Below are 27,682 nucleotides of genomic sequence, written 5' to 3'. Positions count from 1 at the left end.
GAGGAGTCAGGAGAATTAAAACCTTAACCAAGTGAGGTAAAGTGACAAGTAGGGATACACACTGGACTCCTAGTATCTGGGCGGCTAAAGGCTTAGACTTAGAATCTGGACCTCACACTTGAAAAACCCAATTACCTCCTATTCCTTTTTCTTTCTTTCTTTCTTTTTTTTTAGGAGATGGGTTCTTGTTATTTTGCCCAGGTTGGCCTCAAACTCCTGGGCTCAAGCATTGGTCAGCCTCTGCCTCCCGAGGAGCTGGGACTACAGGTGCACACACCATTACACCTGGCTTTCCCTATTCTTTTTAAATCATCCATGAGCTCCCTCAAGTATTCACTCCCTTCTTACCCATCCTGCAATCCACTATCTACCATTAATCCCTCCCTTTAACTCCCTTGGCCCATGACCTCTTGTAGAACTCATTTGGTAAAACCACAATCCAATTCTATCTACATTTATTTGTGCCTGCTCCCAAGCAGCTAAAGGTAGCTAGAGAAAAATTATGCAACCATGCTGTCTAGACTACCTTCAAAATTATAAACAATTATTTAAAATGGCCAAGCAATTCATTAATACACTTGTTGATTACGTTCATTTTCCCATCTGCTAACATCCTTTCCCCGCCTCCACAGTTGATGATACTCCCTAACAGAGAAAATAAATGAAACCAGAGAATTACTTTCCACCACTAATTCCACTAATCTTCCTGCATTTGTAACCACACAATCCTTCTAAGAGGAGGGACAAAGAGTTCCTGTAACTAAGGCCAATATCTCCACCTATGCCCCACTTCACAAGCCCATTTGCCTTCCTTGAAGACTTCACTCATGTAATTATCTCTTTTTCTCTTGTGCATACCTTCCCTTCATTCAGGTATCTGTTTAAATGTTACATCCTCTGAAAGCTTTTCCTGGACTATCCTATCTAAAAGACCTTCCCTTCCCCAATCATTTTTTCTCATTATTTTGTTATTTTTTTTATAGCACCAATCACTACCATACATCATGCTTTCCTTTCTATTTATTTGCTTTATGTCTGTCTCCTTTATTACAATGTAAGCGTCATGAGGACAAGGATTTTGCCTTTCTATGTACCTCTCTATATTTAGCAAATAATACAGTGCCTAATGCAGATTAGGTATCCAATTAATATTTGCTGCACCGGCTGGGCGTGGTGGCTCAAGCCTGTAATCCTAGCACTCCGGCAGGCCGAGGCGGGCGGACTGTTTGAGTTCGAGACCAGCCTGAGCAAGAGGGAGACCCTGTCTCTACTAAAAACATAGAAAGAAATGATCTGGACGACTAAAAATATATAGAAAAAATTAGCCGGGCATGGTGGCGCATGCCTGTAGTCCCAGCTACTCAGGAGGCTGAGGCAGAAGGATTGCTTGAGCCCAGGAGTTTTAGGTTGCTGTGAGCTAGGCTGATGCCACGGCACTCTAGCCTGGGCAACAGAGACTCTGTCTCAAAAAAAAAAAAAAAAATATTTGTTGCATGAATGTGGAGTAAACTTCAAACTTCATGTGGCCAAGAGAACTGATCATCTGCCCCAAAGCATTTCCCATCTCAGTAATAGACATCACTCTCAGTTATGCAGCCTCCAAACCCTGGAGTCATACTTGATTCCTTTCTTTTCTTTTTTTTTTTTTTGAGACAGAGTCTCACTTTGTTGCCTGGGCTAGAGTGAGTGCCGTGGCGTCAGCCTAGCTCACAGCAACCTCAAACTCCTGGGCTTAAGCGATCCTACTGCCTCAGCCTCCCGTGTAGCTGGGACTACAGGAATGCACCACCATGCCCGGCTAATTTTTTTTTCTACATATATCTTTAGTTGTCCAGATAATTTTTATTTCTATTTTTAGTAGAGACAGGGTCTCGCTCAGGCTGGTCTCGAACTCCTGACCTCAAGCGATCCACCCGCCTTGGCCTCCCAGAGGGCTAGGATTACAGGCGTGAAACACCATGCCCGGCCCCTTTCTTTTCTTTATAGCCTACATTCAGCCTATCCATCTTGTCTGCTCTACTTTCAAAATATGTTCTAAATATGACCACTTTTCATCATTTCCATCGCTATAGTCCTAGGACCAAGCTACCAATCTTGCACCTGGACCACTGTGGCCATTTAACTGGTCTTCTGACATGCCTCAGAAAATTAAAATATCATCATTCAATTTGAATAAAACCCTAAAATGGCTTCCTGTTGCACCCAGAATAAAATCCGAATTTCTTGCCATGGCCCACCAAACCACTGAATTTGCTTATTTACGTGTTTACTGTTCCTCTTTCTCCACAAGAAGCATCTTGGGAAGTACCTAAGCATATAATAATATTTTATATTTGTTGAGCTGGTTGATCCCAGGCTTTTGACTCTCTCCAGAATGCAGCAATTCTTAGGAAGGTGATCCCAACATCCTAGTTCTAAAACATACCCACATAAATATTTATTATATATTTACACATAATAAATAGATATTTATTCTAAGTAGAGATTGTTGAGCATCTACATTTTATTTGGTTGGGGATGTATAGCAGAGAAAGCAAATATGGGTAAAATTAATTTATTTAAATTGAACAAACAATTGCTGAGTTTCTGGTGTGTTATGTGAACTGAGGGCCTATCCTCAAAAGCTCAGAGTGAGATTGCAACATGTATTTTTTAAACCAAGAGGACGGTGACATTATCTACTTTTCTAATCCCCTGTGTCACCCATTTGTTTGTTTTAACAGCAATAGACAGTATAAAGCTGGTTGGAAATAAGAAACAAAAACTGCAGAGTATTTGTTCTTTCAACACAAACATCTTGAGTTTACATTATCAGGTATTTTCTAGATGCAGGAAATACAGAGATGAATAATCCATGGGATAAATGAAATACAGTAAAAATGCACATGTAAATAAGCAACTGTGATACTACAATCTTGTAACTACCAGTTATAATTACTGTGTATAAACTACAATGGCAGCATAGTGAAGGAAGCAAGTAACAGTACCTTAGGAAGTCAGGGAAGTCTGGAGAAGGAAGACAATACCTGAGTATGATTAGAAATAGCTCTCCAGATAGAGAAGAGAGAGAAAAACATATGATATGGAGTGAACAACATATGCACGGGAAGAGTAAAAGAAACCTATACACGGCGGTACAGTGGCTCATGCCTGTAATCCTGGCACTTTGGGAGGCCAAGGCAGGAGGATCACTTGAGACCAGGAGATTGAGACCAGCCTGAGCAATATGAGATGCCATCTCTACAAAATATAGAAAAATTAGCCAGGTGTGATAGTATGTGCCTATAGTCCTAGTTACTTGAGAGGCTGAGGTAGGAGGACTGCTTGAGCCCAGGAGTTTGAGGTTGCAGTGGGCTACGATGATACCAACTGCACTCTAGCCAGGCAACAGAGCAAGACCCAGTCTCCAAAAAAAAAAAAACTTACACAGTAGTCAACAGTGATTAAGTGAATGTACCTTTAAGATGTACTGAGGAACTAATTAAGATTTTAAAGAAGATAGACATATTTAGACACATATTTTAGAAAGAAAATCTTTCTAAAGATTTGGAAATGGAAAAGACAGGTTGAGACACAAGGAGATACTGGGTAAAAAGCCACTGAAGGCCAAGGTGGGAGGACTGCTTGAGGCCCACAGTTTGAGACCAGCCTGTACAAGAAAGTGAGACCCTGTCTCTACAAAAAATATTTTTAAAAAATAGGCGTGGTGGTATATGTCTGTAGTCCCAGCTACGCAGGAGGCTGAGGTGGGAGGATTGGTTGAGCCCAGGAGTTTGAGGCCACAGTGAGCTATGATGATGCCACTGTACTTTATCCTGGGCAAGAAAGCAAGATTCTATCAAAAAACAAAAGTCACTGAAGCAGTAAAATGGATAAACTGAGTTAACATGTGAAACACTAAAATGGTACCAGGCACAAAATGTGACTAATTAATTAGACTACTATTATTTTTTTACTACTACAATAAAGTTCTGAAGTAGGTAGTACTACAGATAAGAAGCCAGCTTGAAGATATAAGAGAGAGGATTTTTCAGCTAGGTTATCAGTTGAGTGTGGAATGGCAATGAAACCAATTTCTTCTCTGTTTTTAGTCTAATTGCTCCTGGGCAAGGTCCTCTAAAAAGCTCTATTTCAGGTATGGACAAGGTGAATACATCCCTTAGAGTCTCAAAAATTATCCTGATGTGAAATTCTGTATGTAGCATTATACTGGGTGCAAACACCATCTTTTCTTCTTAGGACTTCTGTAGCCTCTCTAGGCTCTTCAAGCAGAGGGGAAAATTGAGAAGAGAAGCATGTTTCTACTCTTTTTACTGCACACACATATATCTCCTATCACACTATTGCTGCTGTAGAGGTCATTATGTGCAGGGCCCAGTGCCAGCCACCAAGGAAAAGGTGACAACAATAAACAAGACAGATACAGTCCACAGAGCTTACACTTAAGTAAGGTAGACAAACATTTAATAGATAGATCAGGGGCCATAGTTTTTATAAATTATTTTTGTAAATAAAGTTTATAGCTATTTTTCTACGGCTACATTTTTGCTATAGTGGCAGAACTGAGTGGCTGTAACAGAGATTGCATAATCCACAAAGCCTAAAATATTTACTCTCTGGACTTTACAGAAAAGTTAGGCAACTTCTAAAACGGACCCTTAATTAATTATAATTGTGGTAAGTGTGACAAAGAGGAAGCTGGCTAGTTTGAAGTATTAGGGGGGCGGATCTCTGAAAAAGTGAAGGACGAGCTGTATAAAGGAAAGGTCTCAAAGGCAAGGCTAGAAGGAACAGCATATGTAAAAGACCTGAATGGGAAGGAGCACAGTGCATTCCTGGAAGTGAATGAAGCTCAGTGTGGCTTGAATATAGAGTATAATGAGAGAATGTTGTGAGATGACATTAGGAAGGCAGGCAAAGGTTAGACACAGGGTCTTACAGATCACCACACAGATTTTATATCTTTATCCAAAAGGCAATGAGAAACTAACAAATGTTTAGGTGCAAAGAAGTGACACAAATAGATCTGTGCTTTTAAAAGACTTCTGTTTTGTAAGAAATAATGGGAGAAGGGGTGGGCAACAGTGGATGTAAGACGACTAGTTAGGAGGCAACTGTGGATCAAGAAAAGGGGATGATAGCTTAGACTAGAAGGATGGAAAAAAGAAGAGAGAGTTGAGAAATAGATAGGAAGCTGAACTGGCAGAACTTGAGTACTGATTAAACAGGAAAAGCTGAAGGAACTATAGCTGACAAAGAAGATTTCTATAACACAGCATATATAACTGGCTGGCTGGCTAAACAGAGTACAAGGGGAGAGTAGAATGGAAGGTCAAGGAGGAGGTACGGGAGGAGAAAATTAGCTCAGTTTGAGTTTAAGATGTCTAAAAGCAAAATGGAGATGTATAACAAGAGTTGATACACAGGCCAGTTATTCAGTAAGAAAGGCTAGGATGAATTTTTGGTGAGGTCTTGATAATGAAAGTTTTGGTTCAACAACAAAACTTGGATAATACATATTATAACACATCTTTTACGTCTGGGGTAAATGGACATAGAAAAAGCGGTTACCCACAGGAGAAGAGAAAGACAAGATGACACAGAAAAAAGAATGTCAAAAATACCAAAAGCAACCAGGCATGGTGGCTCACACCTGTAATCCCAACACTTTGGGAGACCAAGGCAGGAGGATCACTTAAGCCCAGGAGTTCAAGACCACCCTGGGAAACAAAGTAAGACCCTGGCCCTATTTAAAAAAATACCAAAAGCTATAAAAAGAAAATATATATACTTTACCATTTTGCCTGAAACTCTACAGTGATGTTTAAATGAACCTGACTGCACATAGGGGTATTTTCATTCTGCACAGATGCTGAGCAGAAACATGGATTCTAGCTATACAATGTCTCAAAATATGACCCTTGAATAAGGTTCTAACTCACTTATCATGTTAATCTTGCACCTAGATTAATCTTATGGTTTCAAAAGAAAAGATTATTTTGCAATTTAAAAAACTCTACAACGTGAACTTACTTGCAATTTTGAAACTCATCACAAACTTTAGGACTGTATATGACACTTCTTTAACAACCAAAAATTAAATCCATATGAAAGAGGATTCTCAAAACTCACTTTTCAAGCTCTTCCTGAGAATGGGCAAATGTACAATTTGTTCCTCGTGGACACCCTCCTTGCTGTCGCAGATCTCGGCACATGCTAGTTTTGTACTTGCTGTTTGGCTGAGGCTACAAAAAGTAAAACATTCAATGTGTGGAAATGTGAAGATTCCAGTTGTTATTCACTCTTGGGACTTCCGAACTTTACGATTATACCTTTAATTGTTTTTCACATTAGACAAGTAATTCTTGTGCTGAAACAACTACCATTCCAGTGTTCCCTGTTGTGAGTTATGCACCATAACCCTGAGTTGGCATTTTAGAGAATCCTTCTGAAGATTATCTGAAACCAGTTCGAATGTTATGCTCATTTATTTGTCAGTCAACAGAACACCCACAAAATGATTTTCTCATCAATTTACTGCTGCCTTAAAAAGTCTAATACCAAAATCACACAAACAATTTTAAAAAGCGTTAAAAAAAAAAAGCCATAAGCTTTGTCCACTCACTTTCTCAGGAAAATACAATTTTCCCTGAAAGTGAAAAATTACTAATTCATTTGTCTAATTGTCAACTTGAGGGTACAACTCTCTTCCTAGGCTTAAGCTATTTAAGTTCACACAAACAATGATGCAGAATATTAAAAATTCATCATGACTGCTATAATTTGCATTAAAATCTAAGATGTCATTCACATTTTTATGACCCTAATAAGATGAAGACATTCATCTTTCAGTTAATATTTGAAATTATAATGTCCTCTAATAGAATAAGGATAGAAGAGTATAGAAAGATCTCAGACTTTGGAGTAGGCTGGATCCTAGCTCTGTCATTTATTGATACAATAACCTTAGATATGTTATTTAACCTCTTTAAATTTCAGCTTAGGAACAGCAATTACCTTGCAAGTGGCTGTCATGACTAGAAATAATATATGTAAAAATACTGAACATAGGGACTGGTCCACAGTAACCAATAAATGGAAGTTATTATTATAAAATAAAGGACATTAATATCTTAACTTCTAAAGTACATTGAAAATATCTAGAAAATTCAAATTCCATACATTTACAAACAAAAATTCATTTGGGTGACAGCAATGGAGAAAAAAGTGAAAATTTCCCACAGTAGAAATGAATTAGACAAAATGTTTGGAAGGAATCAATGATCTACACTTGGTCAAAAACATTTTATAAGTGAACTCATCATATTCAAGATACCCTCAAAACTCTTGCTATGCTATGAAATGCTTATTAGGTACGTTAAAAACTGAGCTTTTCCCAAAAGAACAGACAATAAAAATTTATGAGAGACTAGAGTCACATAAGGAGCCCAACCAAACAACTCGATAAGATATTCAAGATGAAACTGTACTAGAGATAACAGCAGTCAGAAGTGTAATAAATGTACTTACCTGAGGTGTCTCATGACCTTTTCTACTATAATTTTGTATGAAGTCCACAAGGCCATGAACCACTGTTTTAACAGCTACCATTGCATTTTCTAGCTGTTCCCAAGTTGGTGAAACAGCATCTAAAATAAGCCACCAGGAGGATGGGGAAAGAGGTTAAGAATGTTAGCAGTAATTCTCTTGTGTTATTTACTTCAAAGGTAGAAAACATATAAGCAATTGAGCATATTTCCACATACCTGGATTAGGGTCTATGTTTGCAAGAAGCTCTAAATGAGGCCTCAGTCTATTTAAGTTAGCTGGGTCACCTGTTCGTTGCAAAACAATTGTCAATTCCTGGACACTCTTTGCAAATGATTCTGGAGACTGCAGCTAACAAACAGAAAAGAGAATGGTTTTTACAGCACATTTATAATCAAATGTTTTCAATCAGTTAACATATTTACTAGGTTTTCAAGTGTCTTCAGATTCCATTGTAGGGGTATCAACGATGAATTACATTTTCACCTCAGAATCTGCCCTATGAAATTCATCATTAGACACTTAGAAAACTTATTTACAAACTGTATTAGCTCTCTGGGGCTGGAACATAGACAAGCTTGAGACTTTGTAAGCCTAGCTGCTTTTATGCTAATATCCTGTATTTGCTTCCTTATTGCATCCTTTAGTTTATGTTGAAAATAAAACTAATTAATACAAAGAATAAAAGGTAATTTATAAGAGTCTGATAATTAAAAACACAGGAATCTCCAACTGTTTCTAGTTTCTTAAGAATGTCCTAATACTCTTCAGAGTAACAGCTGAATTATAAAATTAGCATGTCTAATTTCACAAACCTTATCAATGATAGACTGCATGTGTGATTTATGAGCCAAGTCACCATATAAAAGTGAAGACCATTGCTCAGGTGAAATACGGAGTCCTGCTTCCATAGCAATATGAACAATTTGGGCATCATGTTCTCTGCGTAATGCCTCATAACTCCGAAATTCTTCCTTTAGCTGCATCAGGGAAGAGTCTTCATCCCTTTTGGTAACCTGAAAAATGAAAAGAAAAAAAAAAAAATTCATCAGAATTGGTCTGCTCTTGTTCCCCTCAACCAATTCATTTATTCTTTTGGGGGCAGGACGACATCTACTACGTATCAGACACCACAAGATTAAGGTAGTAAGATAATGTCCTCACCACAAATCCTTTTCGGAACAAAACAGAACTTATATAACTAAATACATAGTCCTTGTCTTCAATGGGTTCAACAGCTTTTAGGAAAGAGAGACTTGTAAACAGAAAATTACAGTAAAAGTGCTATTATAAGACTCTACGGTAACTTACAGCAAAGGCAATTAAATCTGACTGGTAAGGACAAGAAAGGGATTTCAGAAAAGGATTCTCCCAACTGAAAGGCTACATGAACTGAGTCTTAAAAAATAAACAAGAGTTCCCCAGGCAAAGAAGGGTGAGGAACAGAATTCTAAAAAGAGAAGCAAGTGGTGGAAATAGAAACATGAAAGAACAAAGCACATAGAGTTAAAGGCTAAAATATAGGCCAGGGAAAAAAAATCACAGAGGGCCTTATATACTATGGTAAGAAATCTGGATACTATCCTGAAGGGAATGTGAAGCCATTGAGGACTTTTAAGCAGAGGAATGACATGATCAGATCTGTGTTTTAAAAAACATCACTTTGGCAGCAGTAGAGCATAGATAAAAATAACAAGAAATCCAGTCAATGGGTAGGCATATATCAGCATTACCACATGATGATTAAGAAATTTTCTGCCACCACAGACATTAGGGTATTTATATAGCTTTAATCTCTACTTAAGTGATAAAAAAAACACAAATTTAAAAGTTACAGAGTTTCACATGTCCTAGTAAAGTAGTCTAATAATTCAAACATGCAGGTATATGGCTACATAGTTTCCACAATAAATGATACACTCTTATTCCTGAGCCACTAAAACTTGCTAAGGACTACAGTGATAACGGAAACTCAGTTAGGACTCAGAATACGTAAAAGGCTCTGAAACTTAGATTGGACAAGTCATTTTAAGTATTCAAAACCTAGTTTCCTCATCAGTAAAAGAAAATATCCCCAAACCATTTCACTGGTTGTTTTTATTGCTGTTGTTGGCACATCAGACAATAGTAATATGCCCCTCCAAGATCATGAAGATGGGGAAATCAAGTTACCATCTGAAAGTAAATAGGTCACAATTAATTCTCTTCGGTAATCTACAAATACATTACAGAAGAGTTTGGGACATGCACAATTTTAATTAACATAACCTTAGATATGATTTAAGAAAGAGTAGGAGACATGCAAAATTATAATTAACACAAACTTAGGTATGATTTCAGAAAGAGTAGAGAACTGGCACACTGGCACATGCCTGTAGTCCCAGCTACTTGGGAGTCTGAGGCAGGAGGATCGCTTGATCCCAGGAGTTCAAGATTAGCCTGGGCAACATAGCAAGAGCCTGTCTCACAAGAATAAAAAAAAGAAAGAGTATAACTTCAAAGTCACAAAAATCTATATTTCACTATAACCTACTTAAAGGAATACTGAGGAAACAAAAGGAGGAATTTTCAACCTATATATGAAAACAAACCCAAAGAACCACATAGGACACAGGGTGACATGGGCAGCATAAGCATCTATCTATCTATCTGTCTGAGTAGTGAAGAAGGACATAGGTGGTAAACAAGTCTGGTGCTAACAGCATGCAGCAAAATCATCTGTGAAGCTTTGAAAACACAATCTCAGGCCTACTGAAATCATAATCTCTGGAAGACCATATAATTAAAAAGTATATGTAAATGCTCAAGTCACACTTCAGATATACTCAACCAGAATCACTGGGGATAGAGCCCAGGAATCCATATTTTTAAAAGCTCCATATGCAATTCTGATGTGTAACTTTAGTTGAGAACTACTGCACTAAACGTTAGAATGATGAACTCCTGTTCTGAGTCCATGCTCAGCAAGCAAAGGATTGAACTCTTTTATAGGAAAATATCAACCAACATGAGAATATAAGACATTAAAGAATTGCATTTCTCTTTACAAATTAATAAAACTGATGATCTGTTACAGGTAACTTTGGTTAGGGCAATTCTGATCCTGAGGAAAAAATATACTGTATGCACCCACACAATTGAGGTCCCAGCCTAAAAGATGAGGAAAAGACCTTGGACAATTATCAGTTTATTAAAAGTAAATGCCACCTGAGTGAGGCATTTTGGCAGTTATGTTGGCATGATATCCTTTTATTCATCCAAACACTATGCTTTAACACTTTAAACTACAAGGCAGTGAGGATAAAATGAGAGCATAAAATTGAAATTACTTTTTTTTTTTTTTTTTTTTTTTTGAGACAGAGTCTCACTTTGTTGCCTGGGCTAGAGTGAGTGCCGTGGCGTTAGCCTAGCTCACAGCAACCTCAAACTCCTGGGCTTAAGCGATCCTACTGCCTCAGCCTCCCAAGTAGCTGGGACTACAGGCATGTGCCACCATGCCTGGCTAATTTTTTCTACATATATTTTTAGTTGGCCAGATAATTTCTTTCTATTTTTTAGTAGAGACGGTGGTCTCACTCTTGCTCAGGCTGGTCTCGAACTCCTGACCTCGAGCGATCCACCCGCCTCGGCCTCCCAGAGTGCTAGGATTACAGGCATGAGCCACCGCGCCCAGCCTGAAATTGCTTTCTAAACTAGTGTCATTCCAATATCAGATATTAGTAGCAGCTATAGCTGTATGGCAATCATAAACCACAAATCAGTATGATATCTATAAGGGGGAAAAAACCCATTACATTAGTGATATATGAGAGTATGAGAACTCAGTCACTTCAGGGGGACAAATGATCTCTGTAATTCATCTGCTTAGCCAAAAACACAATGTTTGAGGAATCAGATACTCATTTCAATTGTTGCCCTAAGGACATGAATCAAGCACTATTGAGTATGAGGCAGATCGTGTCCAAATCATTAGCGGAGTTAAATGAATTCATTTGAACACATTTCTATCATCAATTATCTGTTATCTCAAACTAACAGTCTGCCAAGAAAACTTTTTTCTGTCTGTACTATTTTCATTCTTGGGGCTATAAACCTAGCAAAATAACCTAAATAATCTTTGGTTTCAAATTTTGATATTTCACTTTCATAGAAACCAATGGGCTTTTCTATTTCCAAGTCCTTGGGCCTTTCTTAAGACCCAACCAGCAACCTACACTCTTGTAACATACAGAAACTTCAAGGACTCAACCTGCTTTCAGTACCTGTCACCCTCACTGGCCTATTAGACAATAAAACTACATTTTAAAATACGTTGGGGTTCTTCTCTGCCCTTTCCACCAAACAAAAAACAACACCTAAATGCAGAGTGGGGCAATCTCCTCAATTTTCCACTTCCTTGTTGTCTCTAAGATAACATATAGGCCATTTTCAGATTAAAGGCTTTAATCACTATGGAGAATGAGATAACAAAAATAACGGGTTACAAAGTTTTCAATATAGTTACTGACTCCCTTTTAAGATGATAAATGTAAATGAATTAGGCTTCTGTAGTTAACTTTTACTATCCACTTTCATACTTTTATTTGATAAGAGTCAAGTTTACCTAACTATTTTCTTACGTTCTATTCTATTACTGACACCTTCATATATACACTCTTATTCTGCCAAAAGGTAGTAAAATAGGCACTACCTATAGGTGATATAACAGATGCAATCAATGCAGTAGGGAAAAAAACCTTCTCAACTCTCATAAGCATTCTGCATTTCTGGGCTTTCTAGACTGGATAATACAAATTCAAGGAAGCTTCTGTCTCACATATAGGCATCTTATCTTTAGATAGTTGCTTACTGCTTACCTTAAAACAAGAAGCTCGATACAGTAGTTGCACAACATGACCAATACTTGTTTTTGACGCCTGAGGAAATCTTGGTTCTAGTCTTTGCACAACAAAAAGTACCAGAACTTTCCTTGAGAGGGCAGAACCATCTTCTAGCGCCAGCAACACCAGCTTCAAGGCCTCTTCTTGCATAGCTAGAAATATTAATGGAACATGAGTTTACAATAAATGAGGAACCCTGCAGATTACGTCTGCATATTGTCTGCAAGATGTCTGTTATAGGCATCTTTGGCTATTAGTTTATGGTAGTCCATTACCCACAATCTGTAATTAGCACAAAAAGAGGACATCACACATACACAAATACAGTTTATTTAAAAAGTATTCAAGCAAAAGAAAATATACCTTCCACTAAATAACCAGTTAGAATACAAGTCAACAGAACTTAAATAAAATATCTTCTGCAGGTATTTAATGGTGAATTAGATAATAATAATGGTAAGGTAAAAAAAGGCATTTTAAGATAACACAGAACTACTCTGACAATAACATGCAAAGGACACACAGTAGGTGTATAACAAATAGTAATTTTATGCATGAGAATGTTACTTTGCCTATTAGAACTATTTTGTATATAATTTTAAAAATAAAATGATATTAGCCTCTGAATGGAATACTCAAAGAAAGTATTAATTTCATTTATATTGTTTTACAGCCAGGGATATATATATATAAACTGAATGTAATCATGAAGGAACATCCAATAAACTTAAAGTATGAAATAGTCTATAAAATAAATGATATCAAAGTCAAAATACATGCAGTTATCTGATATAATAATTCATTCCTGTATGGATATGCTAACAACTTATGTTTTAGTTTTATTTTTGGATATTAATTTGTTTTAATCATTTTTACTTAAATTTTAAAAACTTTTGTTAAAAACATTTACATGGCTCCAAAGTACAAAACAAGATACAGTTATTGAGGTCTAGTTTCTGTCTGCTTTCCTTTGATTTCTACCCCCTCTACATAATGTTATTAGTATTTTATTTTTCCTGCCATTTTTTATTTTAGAAAATTTATTCTGTATCTTTAAATTTTTTTTTAATATACCAACATATCTGGAGATTATACCCTAGTAGAATATATACCTCTTCCTCATTTCTTTTGACAATTGCATAGTACTCCACTGGAAGGATATACCATAATTTATTACACCAGTACCATATTCATAGACATTCAGGTTTCTTCCAGATGTTTGCTTTCACAAATAGTCCTTTTACAATTTTATGCAGTCTGTACTTTTTGCTGTATCTTTGGGATAGATTGCTGGGATTGCTGGGCCAAAGAGTAAATGCAGAGGTGATTTTGGTAGGCACTGCCAAATTCTTCTCTTTAAAAGTTTGTACCACTTTGCATTACCATCACTACTGGATACAAATACCTATTTCCGCACAGCCATGCCAACAGAATATAATGTTGAACTTCAGGATTCTGCCAAACTGACAGATGAGAAATGATAATTCAGTATAATTTTAATGTGTGTGTGTGTGCATATATTTTTTAAGAGATAGGGTCTCGCTCTGTTGCCCAGGCTGAAGTGCAGTGGTATAATCATAGTTTACTGCAATCTCCAATTCCAGACTTGAGCAATCCTCTTGCCTCAGCCTCCCAAGTAGCTGGGACTACAGGCATGACCCAGCATGCCTAGGTAATTTTTTTACTTTTTGTAGAGATGGGGATCTCACTCTTGCTCAGGCTAGTCTTGAACTCCTGGCCTTAAGCAGTCCTCTAGCCTCAGCCTCCCAAAGTGCTGGGATTACAGGCGTGAACTGCTGCACCCAGCCAATCTTCACTTGATAAAGAATGAGTATCTTTTTATATGTTTGAGGCCATTTTCATTACTTTTTTCCTATCAATTGTCTGTTTACATGTTTTCTCAATTTTTCTGTTGGGTAGGTCTTTTTCTTCTGAATTTTCAAAAGCACCTCATGTATTTGTTATGTTAGCCCTCTGTATGTTTGTTATATAATTTATAAATATTTCCGTTTGTCTTTTTACTTTGCTTGTAATTTATTTGCAATACAAATTAAACACAAAATTACATAGTCAAATATCAAATTTTTTCCCTTATTGCTTCTGGATATTCAGGCAAAGTTAGAAAAACATTCCCTCTTCCCAGGATATATAGGAATTCACTCTTCTATTTGTTTTATTTGTATAATTTATTTTTTAATCTTAAGTATTTCCAACTTGCTTGTAATTTATGTAGCTATAGGGGATAAGAAATGCATCTAATTTTGTCTTTTTCTACATGTCCATCCAGTTGTCCCAATGTCACCTATTTAAACGTAGTTCTAAATCAGAAAATTAAAACAGTAACACTTTTAACAGAAAACACAGGAAAATACTTCATAACCTTGGTATAGGGAAAGATTATTTAAAACACAACACAGATAGCACTAACCGTAAGTAATTACCCCTAGTGGTTTTAATTTTTTAACAAGTTTTAAGAACAATCAAGAATTTCTGACTTTTTTTTTTTTAGATCGAAAACAAAGAAAAGACTTATCTTTCTTTTACTTATTACTTGTGTAACCTTAGGCCTCTTCCTAACTCAGTTTTCTAATTTGTAAAATTGTAGTTATGTCACCTATCTTGACAACACTTGAAGATAAAATGAGAGATTTGTTCTAAAACACCAAAGCACTATCACACAGATTATGATTAACAAAAAACAACTTATCTTTAACTATGTCAAGATTTATATGTATAAATAAAGATGGGTTGCAACTCGGGAATCTTACCTTGCTCCAGAAATTGGCATCCTCAAGCCCTGATAGCCAATAAGAAAGGTAAGATAGTGAAAACTGTCTTACCTGGCCCTAGAAACTGGCATCCTCGAGCCCTGACAGCAGCCCATAGATTGGCAGACAATTGCTGAGGGTTCTGGTGCTGCAATATCAGTTCTGTTACAGTTCTTTCTCCAAGTGAACGGGCTGCTCGCATGGCTCTTACACGACCTTCTTGCTCTACCAGTTGACAGTTTACAAGTGTCACCAGTTTCCTTTGCATTGGACGGCTTAGTGCACTCTGGTTCAAACTAGCTACACCTTTAGGAAAAGGGAAACAAAGGGAAGTAAAGGTTTTTCAATAAAAAGGACAAGTCAATTTTCATTATTTATATTTAACTATTAAGTCATAATTCCTAATGAGTCCCTTGTAAGGTACTTTCATTTTTTAACAATGAATATATTCTGTTCATTATTATTTTTTAGTAATTTGGAGTCTAATTTTTGGTTAATTCAGATTTTACTAAGGTATCCTATTCTCTGCGTTGTATTTGTTCAAAGACAGTATCTTGGATTTATTTAGTCTGTTCTCCATCTTTACTAAAACAATTAAAGGTAAATTTAAAGACGACTGAATAAAAAGCTTAATCTAAAAGCAATGATTAACAATGACCCTATTTTTTTTTATTGTACATGAGACATTAAGAACAGTGCTTCATGGTAAGCTCTTAGGTCCTACTCCTTTGTACCACTTACTCAAGGACATTGCTCCCACAATTCTCCCCTCTCCCACATCATCAATTTTTCCCTCTCTACTTGATCATTTCCATCAGCATATAGTAAGAACAAGTATGCTGTTATTTTTTTGTCCATCTTAAAAATAAATAAATAAATAAATATTTTCATTGATCCATCTTCCCGTACCAGCTCTGCTCCATTTCTTTCCTCCCTTTTGTAGCAAATCTTCCAGAGTTGTCTGTACTATTTCCTAGTCGATTGCCTTAACCACTAGGCCATAACTACAACTGTTATGCTATTTCCAATTCCTTACTTCACAATTTCTAAAACCTACTCCAATCAAGTCCTTCCCTCTTTCACTTGAACAAAACAGCCCTACTGTTTTGTTACCTCTACTGTGCTAAATCAATGGACACTTCTCAGTTCCTTTTTTTATTTGACCTTCCAACAACCCTCACCATAGATGATTATTCCTTACTCCTTTGAATACTTTCTTTGGCTTTTTCTTGGTTTTCTTCCTTCCTTCCTTCTATTCTTTTAGTCTTCTCTGCTAATTTCATCTTTTTTCCTGATCTCTTCATATTAAGAGGGCCTGAGAACCAAGTCTTTTTCTCTTCTTTATTATCTACACTCACTATTTAGGTAATCTCCTCCAGTCCCCTTGCTTTAAATATCATCTATAGGCCAATGATTCCCCAAATTTACAGTTCCCAGACCTCATTCCTCCCCCTCTGCATGGAACAATCTTTTCCCAGAATCTACATGGTTAACTATCTCATCTCTTTCACCTTATTTCAAATTCAAAAGCCACATTCTTAATGAGGCCTTCATCTACCCTTTAAAAAATTGCAATCTGCTCTTCTCTCACCCTGACATCTTTGATCTCATTAACTGTATTGTTTTCATTTCACAACAATCATCACTTACAACACATTATATAATTTGCTTTTTTATTATACTTATGGCTTATTATGGACCTTTTCTAAAACATAATTACCATGAGGGCAGGTATCTGATTAGCTTAATAATGTATCCCAAGCACCAGAATAGTGCCCGGCACTTAGTCCATACTTCTTAGATACCTGTTCAATAAATGAATGAATGAATATATGTGGTGGACAAGATATGTTTCTCCAGAAAATCACTATGTCCAAAATACCAAATAGTGCAAAGCATAAAGGAGATACAAAATAAATACTTAACTGATTCATTCATTCAAAAATTATTTATTATACCTATCAAGTGCTAGTCATTGGGTATGCAGTGGTAAACAAAATAAAATTCCACTTTTGTCACAGTACTTAAACTTATTACACTTGTACATCTACCTCCCCCGATAGACTATGAACTCTATGAAAGACAGCGACCTTAACCACTGTTAAGTGTTCGATAAGATTTAAGTAATGACTGAATGAATACATGAAATTGTCTTAATAGAACTTATCAAAACAATATTCTGCTATAGTACTATTAGTTTAATCAATGAATTCAAATACTGTATATAAATCTCAATATGCAGTGGGTCTGAATACTTAAATTAACAATATTAATTATTTTCAGAAAATAATACAATATAATGCTCTCCATACATTTTTTTAAGATATCTCTCAAGCAAATTCATGTTCCAAAGCTTATTTAACATGATATCCACATCAACTCTTTCAAAGTAAATGTATTACACCAAGTCCTACTCACCAGTAAAAATGTGTTTTATGAACTTACCTTTACCTCCACTTAGTGGTTTTAAGTAGAGTGCCAGATCTTCAACGCATTTCTTTGCAACTTCATAGTGTTTATTCTCACCTAGATTACTTAACTTTATTGACTGATGATCTGGTACCTAAAAAAAAAAAGTTGCAGAAATATATTCATCTATCTTATGCAACTATATATTTATATATTTGATAATAATCTTGATGAATATAAAATTATACAAGAGATAATATATCAAACCCATTGAAGTAAAATTAAAACCAAACACCCAGCCAAATTGCTTCCCAAAAACCAAGGATATCGTACTTAATAGCAGGGGCTGGGTAGATTAACAAAGGAAAAAAAAGAAGCAGGTCGTTAAAGTACTGTATGTTAGTTTCTTAGGTTTAAATAACTGTGCTACAATATAAAAGATGTTAACATTAGGAGAAGCTGTGAAAAGTTACACAGGTTCTCTGTATAGTATTTTTTGCAACTTTTTTATAAATCTAAAAGAATTTTAAAATAAAAAGTAGGAAAACAAAAGACAGAGAATTTTTTTCCATAGCACTTAGCACCTTTTACTATATTATTTACTTAATATAAGCAGCATAAAACACTGTTCTCAATCGAAAGTCAAAACTTGGGTAAAAATTGCACTTCTGTCACTTCTATGAGTGATTTTGAATAAATTATTTAACTGCTCCAAGTCATAATTTACATATCTGCAAAATGAAAATTAAAACCCATATTTCACAATGCCATTATAAATGTTCAATATAATTCAACAAATATTTATTTTTATGGAAAGCTTAACATGTGTTAGGCAGTCTTAGGCACTAGAGATCTATGAGTGAGCAAAAAAGAAAAAATTTCTTGCCCTTGTGAAGCTCACATTCTAGTCAAGAGAAGAGGCAGCCAACAGATAAATAAATAAATAAATATATACTGTGTTAGGAGGTGATCAGTAAAAATTATACAGCAAAGATAACAGGGATTGGGAATGCTGGGGAAGGGCTGCAATTTTAACTGTGGTGGTGAGGATAGGCTTCCTTAAGAACTGTGACATTTGAATAAAGACTTGAAAGAGGAGAAGTAATAAATATTCTAGGAAAAAATAACAATCACTGCAAAAGGCTTCAAGTGGCAATATACTTAGAATATCCAAGAATTAGCTAGGAGGCCAATGTGGCTTAAGCAGAGCAAAGACAGTAGTAGGAGAGGAGGTTGGAGAGGTAACAGAAGACACATTGTATAGACCTGTAGGCTATTTTAAGGACCAACTGAGATAACATTTATAAATAATATTAACACAATACCTGACCTCTAGCAGATGCTAAATAAATGGTAACTAGTATTATTACAAAAAGTCTATGGTATTTTATTGAATCTAAAATGCTATTGTTTGCAAGAGGCAACATTATTTTACACTCCATTAAATTTGCTGCCAATTAAATTATGACACACTATCGATTACAGTTGCACATTGATTTCATAGTGTTTAACTTGATCATAAACACTGAAAATACATTATGTGCCTTAAAAGCAAAACTTCAAATATCAAGATACTATGGGAATGAAGTATTTTAGTTCATTGAAATGTTCTAATAAATCAGAAAAGTCCTTACTTTCTTGCTTTAATATGTAGTGCATGAAGTACAGAATTTCATCTTCTTCCTCACCTGTAAAATGGGGATAATAACTACCTGAAGAGCTATGGTAAGAATTAGTAATAATAGTTGCTGAATACTTACGGTCATACCCTACACAGAGTAGACTCCAATTAAACGGATGTTATTATAAACCTATAGTCTTGTTTTGATTCAATAAAATGACTATGAACATGAACTACTCATGCTATAGCACATGTGCTTAAGAAACTGTGCAGAATTTATTACTGACACTCTAGTAATTGGTTTTTCATATACACATCCCTAAATAGACCTTATTTTTTCATTTACATTATTATCCTAAAAGTCAAGTGAAGCTAAAAAGAGAAACAAAACCCCCCCATATCTGGCCAAACCTTTGATTACATTTCTTTTCATATCACCTACTGAATATTTATGTACACTTACATAAAAATATTTCTTCTCCACCAAAATCACTTATGTACAAAATTTTGACCACAGTCTTGAAGATAAAAAGAAATATATAACTATAATGTAATTTATGGTTTTGTGAAAGGATTTATGATAGTATCTAAAGAAAATTCTTCTGTAGAAAACAATTATGAAAATCAAGTACATGACAATGTTTATTTTTTATGTCTAACAATCACTAAACATGCTTTGTACCCCTTAATGAACTAAGTTCAATAGTTACTACATATGCCAAATTAGTAAAATCTTGAAAGTTTACCTGGGCTCCAACTAACTGGAGAAGTGCGAAGTTGACAGGAAGCACATCAATGTCTGTGTTGATGGCAGTCTGGTCAAAAGGACAAGCTTTTCGGTGAAGTTTATTCAAGCAGGTCTTGCAAACAGTGTGTGAACACCCTAAACTGATGGGTTTGTGCACATTCTCATCAAATTCATTATAGCAGATTGGACAGGACAGAAATTCTGTCCATTGAGCTGCCTGCACAGGCATTGTGGAAGCTGGATGCTCGGGTTAGCAGTCTAGCAGATCATTATTTTGCTGTGTAGTGTTTTGTAAGCTGGAAATGGACAAAAGTAAGAATGAACCACATAATCATCATCCACCTTTCAAGAGTTAACTCCTATAGTCAACCACCATAGCTTCAGAACTTAAAACACTTTTTAATAATTTTTTATGCTTTAGATGTCTTTTTTCAAAAAATCTATTTGCTGAATTAATTAAATTTCTGCAATTTTGCCTGGAAACAAAAAGGAAACATCTATCCTAAAAGTATTCCTTTTAACTAAACTGTATTTACATTGGGTGTTCATATAACCATCATCAAAACTTTTATGTATTTTTCTTAATGCTCATATTGAAAAAAGAGATTAACTTTCACATTTTTCTGTTTTTTTTTTTTTTTTTTTAAATGTTTCCCCAGGCCGGGCAGGGTGGCTCATGATTGTAATCCTAGCATTTTGCGAGGCCGGGGAAGGAGGATCGCTTGAGGTCAGGAGTTCAAGACCAGCCTTTGCAAGAGTGAGAACCTGTCTCTACAAAAAATAGAAAAATTAGCCAGGTGTGGCGGTGCACACCTATAGTCCCAGCTACTCAGGAGGCTGAGGCAGGAGGATCACTTGAGCCCAGGAGTTTGAGGTTGCAGTGAGCTATGATCACACCACTGAACTCTAGCCAGGGCAACAGAGCAAGACCTTGTCTCCAAAAAAAAAAGTGTTTCCCTGGGATAATCACTACCCCAAACATATTAGAATATGGGCAAGTGTGAGTGAACTTTGGAAACTACTGATTCAAACAATATCATAGTGAGTTAAGTGTGAAGAAAATAGCCTTGCCATCTGAAAGAGGAAATCTCTGGCAGGACTTGATTAGGAGGCCAAATAAGGTACTAAAATCAACATATAAGAGAAGAGTGTGATGACAGAGCTTTTTGTTCATAAATGAAAGAATAATGCTGATCACAAAATATGGTGTCAGAGTAAAATAAATTGTCTTAAACATCTTGTGATAGTTCACTACAATACATTGGGCAAAACTATATCATTTAGTGATTGATATATATATAACCAAACACTGTCCCGTCGAATGAGAAAGACATGAAAGAATAAAACATAATCATAAAATAAACATAATATAAATAAAACATAATTATATACGCATATGATTAAAACCTGAAAAAGCACACAGAAAAATAACTGAGACAATTTCTTTTATATCTAAGATTAAAATGTTTATGCCATAATTTTAGTAAAAGAAAAGATTTAGTATCAAAACTATACTAACATGAATGCTCTAAATGTCACAAATTATCTTTCAGTTAAACTTATATTAGTCTGACAAAAGCTCTCTGGGGTACAAGAAATCAAGGTATTTAGGGCAAATAAACAATTAATATTTTATGTTTACCAACACAAATATACTAGTTCCACAGAAAGTAGATGTTTAAAAATGGAGTCAGATTCAGGAGAGAAAATATAACTGAAAGCATTTGCCATTATCCTAACATACAAAGAATTCTATTAGCTTTTATAGTCACAAAAACCAAGATTTTAAAAAATATCAATATTTTGGTAAAAATGAATCACAGCACTTTCTATGTAAAAAGCACCCTATATAAACTTTATCTCAAACTAGCTAAATTTCAAGTTATAATTTACTCTATTTTACACATTTCACCCTCACATTACCACATCTATTAATGCCACCAATCTAAAAACCAATTAGTTTGTTTCCAACTTTAGAGATGAGTACTAAGCAAGTGAACATATATGACTTCCACAAACTATTTAACATTTTTAATGTTCAATTTTCTAGGTTACAGGACAATATAAGACAAGGCCTTTGAAGAAGAAGAATGAATTTTATCTTAAATCTCCTTAGAGATCCCTAATTTAGTTAATAACTTGAACTGATGAAATATGTATCAAAACAGGACACTATGTATTTTTTCATAATGGCCACCCCTTTTGTAACAATAATTCTGTGGGTTAGGGTACTATAGGCCACTGGGTAATAGGATACTCGTGTTAAATACTTTTTCCTTAGTTTTCCAAGATCATCTCGAAATGCTTTATAGTTCATTAGTGGGGAAAAAAGTTTCAACTAAACAGAAAAAATGCTAATCTTTCACATTTTTACCTACTATATAAAGTGTTTCAAACTATTCCAAAATACACTTAATAATTTAATGTTATAATAGCCCTTAGTGTTTTTAGGTATAAGAACATCAGAGGTTTTAATATAATTAATGCTGAGAAGTTTAATTTCTACCAGAAACTGAGTATCTTAAATAGAAAAACTCTGCCAAAATTTTGACAATAACTCTGCCATATTCTCCTCTTGCTATGTGTCAGATTCTAACTTCCTCACCGCAAAATTATACATACACTAAACTTTCCTTATATGATGAGAGATGAGAAATGTTTTGATTTTTTAAAAAATATTTTTCTTCAGTACTATTATCAATAAAATCTAGATTCCTCAATTAGGATAAAAACATATTAAAATAAAATTTTATCTAAAATATGGATGAAATTTATGTAGTCCATTAAAATGTTTAGTGATGAAAAATTGAACTTTCATTCCTTCAGAAAAGGCCTTTATTGACCGGGCGCAGTGGCTCACGCCTGTAATCCTAGCCCTCTGGGAGGCCGAGGCGGGTGGATCGCTCGAGGTCAGGAGTTCGAGACCAGCCTGAGCAAGAGCGAGACCCTGTCTCTACTAAAAATAGAAAGAAATTATCTGGCCAACTAAAAATATATGTAGAAAAAATTAGCCAGGCATGGTGGCACATGCCTGTAGTCCCAGCTACTCGGGAGGCTGAGGCAGTAGGATCGCTTAAGCCCAGGAGTTTGAAGTTGCCGTGAGCTAGGCTGACGCCACTCTAGCCCGGGCAACAAAGTGAGACTCTCTCTCAAAAAAAAAAAAAAGAAAAAGAAAAGGCCCTTATTAAACTTTTAGCTAAAAAATATTTTGTAACTACTCCAAATGATAAATACCCTATTGTCTTCATACTTTATTTTAAAAAGCATATAAATGAACCATGGGGCATTAAGACTACATGTTAATTTGTAAAACTTCTAGATTTACACATTTCATAGTAACTTATTTGAATCTGCGTTGTCTAAATTGCTGTCAACATTTATAGTTACTACTGAAGTGATCCTCCTAAATATACTACCAAAACATTTCAAGTTGAGATAAAATGGATTAAAAAGCCTACAACTCTAGATACCTAAAGAGATTTACTTAAAAACATTCTAATTATTTGCATTAACTAATTTTAGTTACCAGTTACTAAAATTGAAGAATAAGATAAAATTGAAGGATAGTAAAAAATGCTAAATTAAAGGTGGGACCTTAAATTTTCCAAGCTATAAGTTCCTTGCTATGAGTGCTAACATATAAAACAGGAAGAGTAATAGGCATCTCTTATATGATGCAGATTACAAACTGCTTTATTAAAAGCAAACTTCATAACAGCCTAAGTACTTTCATTTTCTCTTATTAGTCCACCATGTTAAGCAGACAGTTCAGGACTATGGCACCTGATTTTAAAATGCCAGAATAAAGTTTCTGCCTCTTTCACTGTTGTGTTAAAAATACATATGTGTAGTATTTTACAATGCTCTTTACAAAAATGTAAACATTAGAGGGCTCAGGACTGTTGATTAAAACAACCATTGTTTTCATTCTAGTTAACTCATGTAAGGAATATAAGCTATTGAAATAGACTGTAACAGTACTTCCGTACTCAGAAAACTTAAAAATGATTAGTTTTGGACTTAAAATTACATTTAAAGATTAAGTAAAATTTGTAAAAAACAAGCAAACAAAAACCAATGGAAATAATATGTAAGCTATATAAAACTCAGCATCCAAACATAAAAAAGGGATTAGAGAAAAAAGAACTGAATTACAATTTTAAAGACTGCTATTACATGTGACTTTGCTGGAAGTTATGAAATAAATACGACTCAAGTTTTGCTTTTTAAATTCTCTATGCAGTTGAACTCAGTTTTTTAGTAAGTATAACTTCCAATACATTCTAATAGGGCAATAATGGGATAATTTTCTATTTTAACTAACATAACTAATAAAGCTTTGCTTCTTAGGCTATACTTGAAAAATACTTATTTTTGAGGCAGAACTTAATTAGTTATTTCTGCCTATCAAATCATAGCTAATGGATAACTGTATCCTTCACATTACCACAGTCCTTTGCCCTTTGATTACTCTAAGAGGATACTGTGAAAGTTTTGGGTACTCCTATGCCCACTTTTATTAAGGTAATTCATTTCCTGAAGAGTGGTGCTGCTCTAGAACAGTAATGTCCACTAAAAATAAAATGTAAGCCAAGCCATTATAATGTCAGTAATTTTAAATTTTCTGATAGTAATGTCAAAAAAGATTAAAAGAGGCCAAAGGAGGTGGTTCATGCATATAATTCCAGCACTCTGGGAGCCCGAGGCAGGAGGATCACCTGAAGCCAGGAGGAGTTCAAGGCTGCAGTGAGCTATGATCTGATCGTGCCAGTGCACTCCAGCCTGGGTGACAGAGCCAGACCCTGTCTCTAAAAAAAAAAAAACAAAACCAAAACCAAAAACCAATTAAATAAAAATTTAAAAAAGGTTAAAATAGGTAAAATTTTAGTAATATATTTTATTTAATCCAATTTATTCAAAATATCATTTTAACATTTAATCTATATAAAAATTACTGATATTAAAAAAATTTTTTTGTATTAAGTCTTTGAAATCTGTTGTGTATTTCACACTTCCAGCACATTTCCATTCACACTTGCCACATTTTAAGCCCTCAACTGCCACATGTGGCTGGCTATTAGCTAGTATTGGACAGTGCAACTCGAGTACTTAGGATTATAAAATAATACTCAAAACTACCTTTTATCAAGAATTTGAGGTGAGGCCGGGCGTGGTGGCTCACACCTGTAATCCTAGCACTCTGGGAGGATCTCTTGAGCTCAGGAGTTCCAGACCAGCCTAAGCAAAAGCAAAACCTCCTCTCTACAAAAAATAGAAAAAATTAGCCAGGTGTGGTGGTGTGCGCCTGTAGCTCCAGCTACTCAGGAGGCTGAGGCAGGAGGATCACCTGAGCCCAGGAGTTTGAGGTTGCTGTGAGCTAGGCTGATGCCATGGCACTCTAGCCTGGCAACAGATTGAGACTCTGTCTCAAAAAAACAAAACAAAAAAACAATTTGAGGTGAAACTCACAATGATGCTTAAAAAGGCTTTCATAAAATCAGAAAACCCTGTTCATAACACTCAGGAGACTGGGTGCAAAACATCAATTTATTTTTAACTTTCAGCTAGCTTTATTTTACCATATGCATCCTTTTTCTATCACTAAAAAGTGAAACTTCAACACAGACCGACCAAAACAGTAAGTACTTACTACCACCTTGTTATAAGTTTACTTAGCATTCTTAGCTGTTGCACACAATGTAGAAGTTCCATTTTTTAAATATAAAATCTTGATCATAAAGTAAAGTGATTTGCCAAAAGAAAACTTTTTCTTGGTTTTTTCAAATTGTAAGATAGCAAATTACAAAAGCAGAATGTGAATCAATGAAAATATATGAACAAAGGACATAAGTCTTCTTACATGTCAGGTTAACACAACAGTTAAAACAGATCAGGAGTAACTCAAAGGATCCACTAATGAACACAACTGCAATTAAGAGCCTGTTTGAATTATAACATCTGCTTTTTCTAAATATGACTGGAATATATGCTTAGCATTTTGTCCTTCTAGCAATTTCCAAACTCCAAAATTTGGAAAACATAAACCTCTTAATCAACAAAAACAGCAATACTGAAAAATAGTCTTTAACAGGATGTAATGGCCTCTATTTCTTCAAAAATTGAATGTGGAAATAAACAACATAAGAAAGGGATGTGAGGTTAGGGCAGTGATGTAGCTTTTTAGACAGACAAAAGAAGGTAAAAACAGGAGAATCCATGAATATTCTTAATGTTTCAAAAAGCCTTAACTAAGTTTGTATGTTTAACACTAAAAACGCTGCACTGGCACACTAAAACATTTGTTTCTTTGCTTTTGGGTGAAATTATATCACTTTGCTGTAGCAACATTAGCTTTCTCAGGTTAATCAAAAGTTTCTATTGGAACTTAAAAGTTTGGCTAATACAAAAATGGAAAAAAGATTACTTAAGCACTTTATCTGGGATACAAAGTCATTCTAATCACACTGGAGTGGGGGAACAGTAGAAATTAAAAAGAGACCTAGGAAAGGGAGAGGAGAAATTAAAAAGAAGGGAACTCAACTCCGGTGCTTATGAAAATACAAAGCAGGTTTGGAATCACTGAATTAGATCTGCTTTAAGCCAGTGATTACTTGAGACTATTTTGGTGTGAAGGTTGTATCCGCTGGTATCTTAAACTCTTCCCCTGTGATTTGAAGGATGGAAATGACAGCTACCCTCATTTTCTCCAATCCTGAAAGCTAAGGCCAGAGAAAAGTACAGCTCCTTCTCCGAGAAACAAAGATGCTTTCTACCATACTTCTAAGATGGTGGAAGAGTCTCTTCAAGAGGCTTCACCAAGAAGGAAAAAATGAAAGAGGGCAAGAAGAAAGCCATAGCAGAATTCTCCGGCTCTGTTTCATGCCATTGCTCCTAGTCACATTCCCTGTGCAACCACTCAGGTTCGGCCATCTCCATCCAGGGAGGTTAAGCCCTCTCAGGGCATTGTTCGGCCGGGATCCCTATTTACCACTCAGATCGCCTCCACCATCCCTACGCTAGGGTCTCGGGAAGCCCCAGAGCAGAAAGCTAGGAGAGGACTTGGTTTCCAGGACCTCTTCCAAACCCTCTCCTACTAACTGGTGTAGGAAAGCGAGACCGGCCTTTGCTTGGGTGGGTTCCTTAGGGGTCAGAGGCGTCCCCCCGGCCACTGTCGGAGGAAGGTGGCCATTTGAGCCGGTCGTTCCGCATCAAAAAAGCCCTACCAGACAGAGGGGCCTCCTCAGGCCCCGGGTTCTGTCCGAGTGTCAGGTGCGGCCCTCAGTTCCCAACCCTCCGGGCACCGGCGGCGACAGCACACAGGCCGCCGGGCTCAGACTGGTCTCCCGCCCGACCGCCGGGACCAGGCGCCCGGGCTGGGGCCCGAGCTGCACGGTGCCCGCCCCCGCCCTACCTGAGGGGGCCCGGGCGGGGTCGCTAAGGGCCACTCCCGGGAGCCCCGCGACGGCGTGGCTCGGCGACGGAGGCGCCTCGTCTCGCCGGGGCAGCGCTCGGCGGCGGTTTCACGACCTCAAACTCCATCGGGAGCTACAGGGACAGCCCCGTTGGCGGCGGCGAAGGCCGCGACGGGGCCTCCTCCTCCTCCTCCCTCCGCCACCGCCACCTCCTCCTCCTCCTCCTCCTCACCACGGAGGCGGACCTGGAGGAATCCCGACCTAGCTATCGCGAGAAGATACTCCCCACTTCACGC

The 27,682-nt window shown here is 36.3% G+C and overlaps 1 protein-coding gene and 1 non-coding gene across 5 annotated transcripts in view; both read right to left on the bottom strand.

Annotated features, from left to right (window-relative positions):
• The window catches only part of RC3H2 (ring finger and CCCH-type domains 2), a 44,484-nt gene extending 16,843 nt beyond the window's left edge, over positions 1-27,641 (bottom strand). For 2 of the 4 annotated variants that reach the window (XM_045562163.1, XM_045562162.1), the window contains exons 1-9: positions 27,386-27,571; positions 19,973-20,270; positions 17,642-17,759; positions 15,269-15,502; positions 12,405-12,580; positions 8,364-8,564; positions 7,767-7,899; positions 7,531-7,649; positions 6,133-6,245 (exon numbers count right to left, since the gene is read on the bottom strand). In XM_045562163.1, coding sequence (XP_045418119.1) covers positions 6,133-6,245; positions 7,531-7,649; positions 7,767-7,899; positions 8,364-8,564; positions 12,405-12,580; positions 15,269-15,502; positions 17,642-17,759; positions 19,973-20,203 — 1,325 coding nt within the window. In that variant the 5' untranslated portion in view covers positions 20,204-20,270; positions 27,386-27,571. Of the gene's footprint in view, positions 1-6,132; positions 6,246-7,530; positions 7,650-7,766; positions 7,900-8,363; positions 8,565-12,404; positions 12,581-15,268; positions 15,503-17,641; positions 17,760-19,239; positions 19,294-19,972; positions 20,271-27,385 lie in introns of those variants that run through there. The other 2 variants (XM_045562161.1, XM_045562164.1) reach the window with 2 other exon arrangements.
• LOC123646794 lies at positions 7,975-8,085 on the bottom strand. Its single transcript, XR_006738044.1, has one exon. It is a non-coding gene; the product is annotated as a small nucleolar RNA SNORD90 (small nucleolar RNA).
• Positions 27,642-27,682: the final 41 nt, after the last annotated feature.

This window comes from Lemur catta, chromosome 10 (genome assembly GCF_020740605.2).
Source record: "Lemur catta isolate mLemCat1 chromosome 10, mLemCat1.pri, whole genome shotgun sequence".
Taxonomy (NCBI): Eukaryota; Metazoa; Chordata; class Mammalia; order Primates; family Lemuridae; genus Lemur; species Lemur catta.
The sequence above is the reverse complement of the archived record's forward strand: the minus strand, read 5'-3'. Positions and strand labels throughout refer to the sequence as shown.